The following is a 12189-nucleotide window of genomic DNA, read 5'->3' on the forward strand; positions in this document are numbered from 1 at the left end:
TGAAGGTGGCGCTAAACCGCTGAGCCATTCAGGCTGCCCCAGAAAGTTAAACATCATTGAACAACCAATAGTAACACTAATGATAATAGATATTATTGAGAAATATATATTATTTACTACAAGTATGGATTTAAACTTTCATATGAAAGTTTATGAAATTAATGACAAAGCTATGTGTGTCCATAGTGGGAAACAAAATAGGAAACAGTAACCAGTGGAGCCCATACTATCAACACAATAAGAGAGAGAGTGAGAAAAAGATTCATAATTCATAATATGGAAATTGGTTCATAGACCACCGACCTTTAATGGTGAATAGAAAACACTTACATTAAGAACATAGCCCTGCTAATTTCTCACTCAATGTGTTGGGCTGTTAGAAGAAATGAGCAGGGCATAGATTTTAAGTCTCAGCTCAAAATCTTGTTCAACATCTTAGTAGTCATGTTTTATTGGGTAAATCTCACATGATCTGGTACATTTTTATCGACTGATTCAACATTACTTGTGGAGCACCTACTATATGCCAGTGTTTTGGATGTTTAAGATATACCAGTAAGTAAAACAAAACTACCTGGCCACCTAGGGTTGACATTCTAGCAAGGAGAGGCAGAAAACAAACAATAAACAAAATAAGTTTATGAAGCATGTTAGAACATTAGTGTCATATAAAGAAAAGAAGTAGAGCAGAATCAGAAGATGTGAACTGGTAGAAGCTGAACTTGAAAGTTTAAATATCATAATCAGACTTGCCTATTCCCACTATAACAAATGACCACAACCTTTAGAATGACACAGATGAGGGCTATAAGACAACACAGATTTATTATACTACAGTTCTAGAGGTCCAAAGTCCAAAATGTATCTCACTGGACTAAACTCAAGGTGTTGATAGGGCTATTTTCCTTCCAGGGGCTATAGGAAAAAATCCATTTCCTTGCCTTTTCCAGCTTGTAGAGACCTACATGCCCTGACTCCTGATGAAATCCCTCCAACTTCTGCTTCCATCATCTTATCTCCTCTGACTTTGACACTCCAGCTTCCCTCGTATAAGGACCCTTTAAATTACATTAAGTCTACTGAGATAATCCAGGATAATCTTCTCATCTCAAGGTCCTTAACTTAATCACACCTGCTAAGTCCATTTTGCCCTGTAAAATAACATATTCATTGGTTCCAAGGATTAGGACATGAATATCTTTGGGAGGCTGCTATTTTTTTTTTAATACAGTTATATTGTGAATGTTTTCCTAAACCAAACAATTTAGAGTTTGGTGGCCCATGTACCCAAATCTCCTTCACAAATCTTCCTCTACCCAAAACCCCTGCTCAACGTCCCCACACATATTTATCTCTATTCTGATCTCTACTGGTTATTTTTATTTTGGTTTCCCATTAGAAAGACATGTAGACCCATCCTTGATGTCAAAGTGTAAAGGAAGTGAGGAAGTTAGTGTGGATGGATTTGCAGAAAAAGGTAAAAGGCAAAGGAGTCAGTTCTGAGGCTCTCAGGCACCCGCAATCCTGGCATGCTGAAAGAACCAGAGGGCAGCCAGTGTAGCTGGAAAGTGAGAATGGAGGTGAGGGTGCCAGGTGGTAAGGCCAAGAGGTGATGGGGTCCTGCTCATGGAAAGCCCCACGGGTCACTTTTATCACTAGAGTCCTGGGGAGACAACGGCAGTCTGATCTTTTTTCAGTTTGATCTGTTCTGGCTGTCATGATTAATGAATCATTTCAGGGTTATAGGGCTATACACAAGTCACCGCAAGGGTAGGTGTCACGATCTACCTTGATCTTAGTCAAGGATTGGAAATTTCTTTTCTTCTCTTTCAACTGCCCTGGTGCTTCACTACAGACGCAAGTCTTTCCTCGGGGTAAATGAACCATCTCCATGAGGTAGAGTGACAGGAAAAGGCCCGGGCTTCAAAGCCTGAGGAAATCAGTCTAGCAAACTGGCCTCATTCCTTGCTTCTTCCAAAAGCAGATGAGAATTCCCCTTACCCGTCCCCGCTCAGTTTCAGGAACCTCTGTGCCATTCATAATACACACATACATGTGTTTTGCATATAGACCAAGCAGAGACTACCAAACTCCTGAACTCTGGCTGGTCCCAGATGCCAAGAGTCGGGACCCTCCCCCATCCCGCGTCCCTCCCCCGCCCCCCTCCTCCCAGGCAGAGGAAGTAGCTAGGGCTGGAAGGAGCCACTGCTTTACAGACTCATTCTTCTCTGGATTTCCTGCCTCTCTCGCCTGCCAAACTTCACTTCTGAAAAGCCCGGCTTCACCTTCTATGAGTCAGGTCAGTTGCGGAAAGAAACCTGATTTCATATCAGGCTGTACCAGATGAGCTTTCTGGTTGTACGTGGCCTCAAGCGGAAGCCTGGGCCTCCCTTTAGTGCCCTCTGCCTTCCACTGCTGAACGTGGCTGCCGAGGAGGGGACCAGAGGGCACCGGCCTGCCCCAAGCTCACAGAGACAAACAAGGCCAGTGTGCGCTCCAGGGGCCCCGGCCTCAGGCTGTGGGGGGTTTCCTGTGTTCCCCATAACCTGGATGTGTTGCTCAGTATTTGATCATCTTCAGATGAGAGATGGGACGAGCTGGGGAGTCGTGGCCACTCCTGAGCACATCACAGCTGAAAAGGGCCTTTGTCTCATGGTCCTCCTCGTCATCTGGGCAGGAGCCCAGCAGCAAAGGGAAAAGAGAGGGAAAAAGCAAATCAACCTCCCAGCTCCTGACTGAGTGGCCCTGGCACCGGAGAAGCAAGCGATATCAGCCAGGATTAATTAAGCACCGTGAAACACGTTTTGTTATCTGGAACAAGAAAGTGCTTCCCAAGCCGCAGAAACACCCTACCCCACTATTTGTTATTGTTGTTGTTAGTAGTAGTGGTAGTGAGAGGAGGATGAATAGGATAGCAAATTCTCGTTCAAATGGCCAAAGGGAAGTAATGAGGACTGTTTCCTGTCAGAAGCCTGAATAGTGGGAAACTAATTATTTTAGAAAGTCTAATAAATAAGGTAACCAAAATAGAGAAATCAGGTGAATACAGATTTCACATTAAGGAAATTTAAAGCCATCTACTTCTGATGAATTTGGCAAGAAGTAGGAATATGTCAGGACTTTTGTTTTTGTTCCTGTTCCCTTAGAAGGACAGGGTGTTTGGGTAACCCAGCATCTGGGATACATGGAACGGGTTTATTGACAGCGCTGTCAAAGAGAGCACTTTCTCTTTTGTTAATGGGTTATTGAAGGTACTACATACACAAACAATATCCTACACCTGCCTGGAAGTCACAAAGATAGCATCACACAGCTAATTTACATATGGTTCAATGGCGAGTTTTTATGCACAGCAGTTTATACCCAAATAGGTATATACACACCAGAGCTATATAATATTTCTGTGACACTCATACAAGACTGTATTTGGACTTATGTAGTGGTTGAGACACATGTCATTCTATAATATATATGGAATTCCTACCTTCTAACAATTTTTTCATCCTGATATGGAATGCTGATTTGATTTTGAAATCTTTTAGATTTGGATCTTTTCATATATAGAGAGAGTAAACAATGGCCCATTGTAAAATGAGGTCTAGGATCCTAGGAAGGCACCCTATATCATTTTAGATACTATGAGGTTTGCTTTGAAATCCCATCATCAGAATGTCCTCCATTAAAACTAAGATTCTTATTCCTGTTCAAATAGTTTTACCCCTGAAAGCTATTAGTCATATATTGGTATGAAAACTTAAGAGCAGATTTTGGTGGGAACTGGGGGAAGACAAAAACAAAGGAAAAAAAAATAGGGAGGTGAGGGTCTTTCTCAGTAAACTCCATGAGTTCTTAGCTTTGACACAAGATGATTCTAGTCCTAAAATATTACAGGGAAAAGGGACAATTCCTTGCTAGTGGACAGGCTGAATGACCTGTCCAGTTCCATTTTGGATTACTAGATATGCTAAGATAAGTGAGTGAATGAGTGAATGAATGAATCTTGACCCATGGATGAACCACAGTGAAAGAGGAATATTGCTGAAAGAAGGAAACGGGATCAAACATGTGACTTCTTTTGTCTCCATTCTTTTAGCTTCCTTTAATCTTCCTAGACACAGTTATTCCAAATACAATTAAAAATAAAACTAACAGGTGGCTCTTTGTTTCAACAGACAAAGAAATGCACTTACCTCTAGAACTCAAAGCCTATCATTCCTAAACGAGATCTCTGTTAGCCATACTTTGGAACCAATGTTTTGTGAAAATCTAATTGGGAATTAAATGTATGTGGAAACTGGGGGAAAAAAAAAAAAAACAACTTTGGAGCTGGTACATGACAAGAGTGAGAGTGAAGAGAATTAGAAGATCAGCTCAGGGGCTCGGGTGATCAGATACCCATGGTTACCTGAGTTGAGGTGGCAGCTTGAACCTATTACGCACATCGTCAAAGCGGTTCCCCAGGTAAGGAGTGTCCACTGTCAAAAATATGGCCTTGTAGCCCTTTCGCTCAGCCCGCTGCACTAGCTGCTTGGTGACCTCACGGTCCTTGTAGATGTACAGTTGCAGCCAGCGCAGGGCATCAGGACTGGCCTCTGCTACTTCTTCAATTGAGGAGGTGGACCAGGAACTCAGCATCATTCCAGTTCCCAGTGACTTGCAGGCTGAGGAAAAAAGGAAGCGGTAAAGAAGAATCTGGCACTTTCCCCACTCCAAAGCCTTCAGGTTGTGGTTCAAGGGTAGAGACATCTACAAAGGAAATTAGGCAATAAGAAGTCAATTCTTTTTTTTTTTAATTAATTTTTATTGGTGTTCAATTTACCAACATACAGAAAAACACCCAGTGCTCATCCCGTCAAGTGTCCACCTCAGTGCCCGTCACCCATTCCCCTCCAACACCCGCCCTCCTCCCCCCTTCCACCACCCCTAGTTCGTTTCCCCGAGTTAGGAGTCTTTATGTTCTGTCTCCCTTCCTGATATTTCCCACACATTTCTTCTCCCTTCCTTTATATTCCCTTTCACTATTATTTATATTCCCCAAATGAATGAGAACATACACTGCTTGTCCTTCTCCGATTGACTTATTTCACTCAGCATAATACCCTCCAGTTCCATCCACGTCGAAGCAAATGGTGGGTATTTGTCATTTCTAATTGCTGAGTAATATAAGAAGTCAATTCTTTAAATAGAAATAAGCATTCCTCTCTACACTCTGAATTGATCTTGGAAACAAAAGTGGGTCAAATAGCCAAAGATATGCTATGTGAAAGGATGAAAAAATTGGGAACAATCTGAATTTCCAAACTTAGGGGATTGGATACACTGTAGTTCCTATATAAAATGAAAGATACACACCCATTACAGCTAATATTTTTGTGATGGTTAATTTTGTGTGTCAATTGGGCCAAGTGATGCTTCCCAGAATTTGCCCAAATCACTGGATGTTACTGTGAAGGTATTCTTTAAAGGAGAGTAACATTTATTTTTTTTTTAATTTTTATTTATTTATGATAGTCACAGAGAGAGAGAGAGAGAGAGGCAGAGACACAGGCAGAGGGAGAAGCAGGCTCCATGCACCGGGAGCCCGATGTGGGATTCGATCCCGGGTCTCCAGGATCGCGCCCTGGGCCAAAGGCAGGCGCCAAACCGCTGCGCCACCCAGGGATCCCGAGAGTAACATTTAAATAAGTAGATTTTGAGTAAGGCTGATTGCTCTCTGCAATGTGAATAGGACTCATCCAATCAACTGAAGGCCTTCCCTAAGGATTCTGTTAGCAGACTGCCTTCAGACTCAAACCACAACATCAGCTCTTCCCTACATCTCCAACCTGCCATCTTACCCTTTAGATTTTGGACTCACCAGTCTTCACAACTATGTGAGCCAGTTCCCCAAATCAATCCCCCCATTTCACCTCTCTCTCTGTCTCTCCCTTTCTCTATCTCCCTCCATATATGTACATATTCTGTTTCTATTATGGTTATAAAATAAAATATTTGTGAACACAGAAAGATTTTCAAGATACGTTAAAAAACAAAAAAAGTCTACAAAATGACAGATACAACATAATTCCACATATGTACAAATGTGATTACTGGTATATAAACTTAAACAAACTAATGGCTAATGATAGGTCAGAGAATTATGGGTGAGTTTAATTTTTTTTCTTCTTTTTTAACTTTTAAAATTTTATCTTTAAAAATTTTGTTAAAGGTGCATTCTATCATTTATGTTATATTTCTAAATTTTATAAAGTACATATGCTGGACATCCTAAGTAGACAGCACTTTTCTCTCACAATCTTTTGAGCAAAGATACCAAAAACTGAGCAGAGTGAAAGTGAAAAATTAGTAATAAATTAGGTAGATTCACCTAACCAATTGTCTCAGAGAACATGAAAGAGCATGGGTGATAGGCTTTTAACCAAAAATAGGTAAAAACCAGTAAAATTGGGGTCAGTTTTAATGGAGGAGAAACTGATACAATGTTTATATGCCAAATACCAAACGTGGCAAGAGACAATAATAAAGATATAAAACTGACTATATGATCCTGAGTCATTAAACTTATCTGTGTGCCTGACATGTGTCAAATGGCAGTAAAAGCAGTTAGTTGTCCAAGTGACATCCATAGAGTGATGTTGAGAATCAAGTGATGTGCTATTCGAGATACTACTTTGAGAGGTTAAAATGCTGCCCTGCTTCTCAAACTTTAGGAGACAGCCAAATCCCCCAGGAGTGTTTGTGAAAACATAGTATGCAAACATCCTCCCAGAATTTCTGATTCAGTAGGTCTGAGATATAGCCTGAGAATTTGCCAGTTCCTAGGGTTACCGATGCTGCCAATCCCCTGGACGACACTTTGAGATTTAAATGGTAGCAATATCCTTTGGTAGTAAAACTCTAAGTTCACATGGTAATAAAATGGATTTTGTTTTGATACATGTTACCTGCCCTATGCCTTGGAAGGTGTTTTTCATCCCTGTTGTTCAGATAACAATTCAGATAAAGAAGACCTAAACAGGGGATGATCTTGTCCATGGGTCACTATTTTGTTCCCTCCTAGTGTGCCCTTGAGAATTTCTCTCAAGAGACTCATGACTTGCAAAATATTGTCTTAAAAAACCACATCTTGTTAAGAAATAACACATAAGAACAACTAGACCATTGTCTGATTTTCATTAAGATTTATAAATATGGAAAATAACTCCCGGTCATCTATTGCTGTTTGGAAGGAACACCAGGGGACATTGACTGGGTCAGAATCCTCTAATCATCAATTTATCATAAAGAAAAATAGGTCCTGAAGAAGATGTGACCTAACTAAGGTCCCACAAAGATGGAAAGGAAGCCACCGTGCCGATAGCTCTGGAAAGGCAAGGAAACTGGAAACCAATGGATAAGACCTGCCACATCAGGGCATGGTGACACAAAGGGGTTCAGCTAAGAGAGCCATCAAACGATAGGACACTTCGTTGTAGTTTACACAAAGGCATCATATAGATGAGCAGCCATTCTGTCAATAAGGATCAAAACTCCTCAAAAAGATCTCCTTGTATTCATAAGAAACATCTACAGACACTCCACAAAGACCATTAAAATAGTCACTTCCTACCTACCTTGCAGGAGGTGTCAGTCTTCACACTCACTTTGCCCCTTTGGCTGGGTAGGCATGTCCAGAGAAAAGCAAGGCCACTTCATGCCATTTTTCCTGAGTCTACTGCCTCTGGTACCAATGGCTCCTGATGTTACTGGTGCTCAAAGTTGTGGGCATTTAATAAATATTTGGTGATTTAATGAATTTACTCCAAGAGAGTCTCCTGGACACAGAGAGAATATCAGAGTCTATGCTGACATATTATGAGTTGAGACTAAGATATTGCTCTCGGGAGAGAACAGCAGCAAAACTGAGAAGGCTTTACGCTCCTTGGAACATATATTACTGACCACTGTGATCCCCACTCACTTGTGATTATATGCCATGATCAAGGCAAGCTGTTGATGAATTACATCCATGGTTTTCAACACAGTTTTATGTTAGAATGAGATGAGGGATCCTGGGATTTTGCAAGGACCATTTGGGAGAGACAATCACAAATGTGCCAGTTAAAATACTGAAACACTTCCATTTCAATCCGTAAATAGCCATGGCTCTGAAGTAAATGACCATCCTTTCTGAGTCTCTTTAATGTGGCATCACTCCTTTCTCTCCTCAAGGATTCTCAGAATCCCCTGACCCCTACAATCCAGAAATCTAAAAGTTAACACCTGGCTGGGTTGGGGGCATTCAGGATGCTGTTAAAGCATTAGAAATGAGCATCTGACCATCTCTTCTAATTGGTTAAAGTCCTTTGTTGCACTGGTTGCTAAATATTTCAAATGTCATTTTTGCCCTGAGAAATAACGATAATACCTTTCTAGCTCATATTACTCTTTAGGGGACAAAAATTGCAAGCTTTTTAGTTTTATAAATGACTTGGCATCATCAGACTTTGTTAAGAAATTCTAATTAGAGGGACGCCTGGGTAGCTCAGTGGTTGAGCGTCTGCCTTTGGCTCAGGTCATGATCACAGGGTCCTGGGATTGAGTCCCACATCAGGCTCCCCACAAGGAGCCTCCTTCTTCCTCTGCCTATGTCTCTGCCTCTCTCTCTCTCTCTGTGTGTCTCATTAATAATAAATAAAATCTTAAAAAAAATTCTAATAGACTTATCCTAGGCCAGTGCTTCAAAGCACAAATGTTTTTGAAACTCGTTTTCTCCCCTTATTCATTTTCCATAATGCAACTGACCTCCAGCTCTCAAAAGGAGCAACTGTCAGATTTCTTTTAAAGGGACAGTGATCCACTTGCATGATGTAACCCAAGATACCAGCTGCATTTCACAACTTTTGGCAAAATGGATATCACATCTGGGGTGGTAAAGCCCAGGCCCGGATCTTGCCTATGATGAAGATCCCTAATGTTGATTCAACTCTAAAAATCTTGGCTTTCATTATAGTCAGCTGATCCTAGAGATAAAGTATCCAGGAGGACACACCATCAAGTAAACACTGATCCTATCTGACATCCCACAACTCTATTTCCCTATTTCCACTCACTCCCTCTTTTATCATCCTTAAGATCTACTTTCAAGAATAAACACCTAAGAGGTGCCTGAGTGGCTCAGTCATTAAGCATCTGCCTTTGAATTTTGCCAAGAATCTTGATTTCTTATCATTACTCATAATCTTCTCCACACCCACCTTTTCCCTGCATTGGTTTTGATGGTCAAGATACCCATTCCTCTTTGCAGAAATAGTGTCAAATGCTCACTACCTTAAGCAGGAAAGCTCTCAAAGGAGGCTGGGGTGTGTGTGGGGGGGGGGGGGGGGGGGGGCGGAATCTTCTCTAGGCCAAGGAACTTCGTGAGATGGCTGATATAGGAAGAGACTATCAAAGCAGATAATTCCTACATTTTCAGGGTATACATTCCTTTGGAAATCCAAGGAAAAGACAGCATCAAATAATCTGAGAGATGCAACAAAAACATGCCTTTCCCCACCCCCACCCCCACCCCCACCCCCTTCTCTGCAGATTTCCAAGAAGGGTCTGCAGAGTAGATCTGAGCGGTTGTCAGCAATGCTTAGTCAGTCATCAACAATAATACCTGTAAGAAAAATTTCAAAATTCTCACTATAGTTTTTTTTTTCTCTACTTTATTTGCAATAAAATTGTAAGTATAATAATATAAACATAAATGAGTTTAATATTATTGTTTACAGGGCAGCTGGGTGGCTCAGTGGTTGAGCATCTATCTGCCTTAGGCTTAGGGCATGATCCGGGTCCTGGGATGGAGACCTGTATCAGGCTCCCTGCGTGGAGCCTGCCTCTCCCCCTGCCTATGTCTCTGCCCTTCTCTGTGTGTCTCTCATGAATAAATAAATAAAATCTTTTTTTTTTTTTTAAGTCATTGTTTACTATCACTCACCCAAAATAGATTACAGGCTCCTGGAAAATACTGGTGCATTCTGTCTACAGAATAAAAGTTATCCTGGGACACACCCACAACAAAGTTTTTTTATGAGTTAAATCACATGCCCCGGGGTGGGGAAATGCTACAAGAGCCTGCAATAATCTGGCATAAGATCAAATGTAGTTCTGCCTCCCCAGACTGCCATTCGGTAGAGTTAACTCAATCTACACTCCGGAACCTGTAATGAACCACCGAGGTTTACATCAACTCATCTTAGATATAAATGCAACCACCTCTGGAGTCGATACAAACCATAAACTCCAATGTACAATGATTCAGTTGGGCTAGAACAGTTAAACAGCTCTGCAACAAAGCACAAACTGTCAGAATCCTCGCTATGGCTGAGAAATGCAACTGCTTCTAGATTTTGGCAGGGTTTTGCTTTCCATCAAGCCTTAATGAAAACATTCATTTCTGATCTTGGTAATCTGGATGCAGAGGAGACAAAACAGGAAAGCTACTGTGGACTTAACTTTAGGGGACACTAAGCCTGACAGTCCAGGTTCTTCCATCGAAAGCCAGGACCGGGATCCCTAGGTGGCGCAGTGATTTGGCGCTTGCCTTTGGCCCAGGGCGCGATCCTGGAGACCCAGGATCGAATCCCAGGTCGGGCTCCCGGTGCATGGGGCCTGCTTCTCTCCCTCTGCCTGTGTCTCTGCCTCTCTCTCTCTCTCTCTCTCTCTCTCTGTGTGTGTGTGTGTGTGTGACTATCATAAAAAAAAAAAAAAAAAAGAAAGAAAAGGAAAAAGAAAGCCAGGACCTTATAGCAAACTGCCCACTGATGGTAGGGTGGGTAGTGACTGGCCCCAGCTTGCCAATTGCCAGCCACATCTGGCACAGTGCATCTGTCTGTCTTCTGCTTTGAGGAGAGCACAGGTAAATGTGCCAGTTTCTTATGCATTCGTCCCTTACTAGTTTTAAAGTCAAGGAATAAAATTGCATTATAGTAATAGCCCCTCAGCACATTTAACCATTATCCAGCATATTTTATAACCTTGCTTATCTAGGATTTGCCCAGCTTCCTAAAGTTTAAGTTAGAAGCAAAAATAAGCAACAAAATAAAAATAAAATGGCAGACAATAAGGGAGACAGAAGTTTCTCAAAGCTGGGGCAACACAATTTACCAAGGATAAAATAGCTTCCAAATGTCTAACAGTCTCACATGTATAAATAAGATGTCAAATCACCAAATAAAACTGAAGTTTATCATGCCAGGCTTGACAAGGACAGGAATTATTATACACCTGAGGACGATGTTCACCCATAGCTACCTCCACCACTACCACAACAGAGAAAAATATAAACGGTAGTTATCAATGGGAGTAAATGTCTATTATTTGAAGCATTAACTCATGTGGATCAAATCATATTCCCAGATTTAGAGCAGAATGATTAAGCAATGTGTTACATTGGGTCCAAATTATTTCTTTTAAAATAGTTCTCCTTTATGGGAAAGGTGAGTTAAGTTTCCAAAACTGTGTGTTTAAAGGAAAAGGGGGTAACATGATGAAAGTGTCTCGAGTTATTTTTAGGTGCATTTGATTAAAAAGCTCCTGCAAAACTTAGTCACCAAGACAGCTGTGCTGAAAATTTTGTTGAGAAAATGCATTCTGTCCTCTGCACAGGAAGTCATTGTGCAATGGGGAAAATATGCAGTGACAAAGTACCAAGCAGTCGTCTGGTTCAGAACTCAGGGTCTGACCCACCAGAGTGTTTGCATAAATGTGCACCCTAACATCCCCTGGGTGTGTCATCCTTTCTTCACACAGGAACTGCCATTCACAGGCTTATTAAAGATGCAATGAGTATTATTGTCTGCGTGTCTGAAATTACTGTTGAGATTACTTACAAAAATAATGTTGTGAAACTTCCACTACAGTTATGCATGAACACTTAGAAGTGGTCAAACGAACCTTAATTTATGATTTAGAGAACTGAAGCAATGTAAACACTGCCAAGAAAGGCCAGGAAACCAGACTTGATCTTTCCAGTGCTTTCAAGACAGTCTATTGTCTGACTCAGGAGCAGTTTAACCTTGAGTGATCACATCGTCACTAAGTTTGAGAGCTGTTTTTGATTGCATAGAAAGATTTTCAAGAAACAACTAGTCCCAATGACACTTGTTGCCTCCCTTTCTTGCTTCCACTTTGTTTCTGGGGCAGAACTCTGATTTAGACTAAAGC

General features: G+C 41.3%; 1 protein-coding gene across 3 annotated transcripts in view; it reads right to left on the bottom strand.

Annotated features, from left to right (window-relative positions):
• HAO1 (hydroxyacid oxidase 1) overlaps positions 1 to 12189 on the bottom strand; it is a 48431-nt gene that overhangs the window by 20074 nt on the left and 16168 nt on the right. For 2 of the 3 annotated variants that reach the window (XM_026012310.2, XM_072736365.1), the window contains one exon: positions 4406 to 4661. In XM_026012310.2, coding sequence (XP_025868095.2) covers positions 4406 to 4661 — 256 coding nt within the window. Of the gene's footprint in view, positions 1 to 4405; positions 4747 to 12189 lie in introns of all 3 variants that reach the window. The other variant, XM_072736367.1, reaches the window with a different exon arrangement.

Source organism: Vulpes vulpes, chromosome 14 (assembly GCF_048418805.1).
Source record: "Vulpes vulpes isolate BD-2025 chromosome 14, VulVul3, whole genome shotgun sequence".
Taxonomy (NCBI): Eukaryota; Metazoa; Chordata; class Mammalia; order Carnivora; family Canidae; genus Vulpes; species Vulpes vulpes.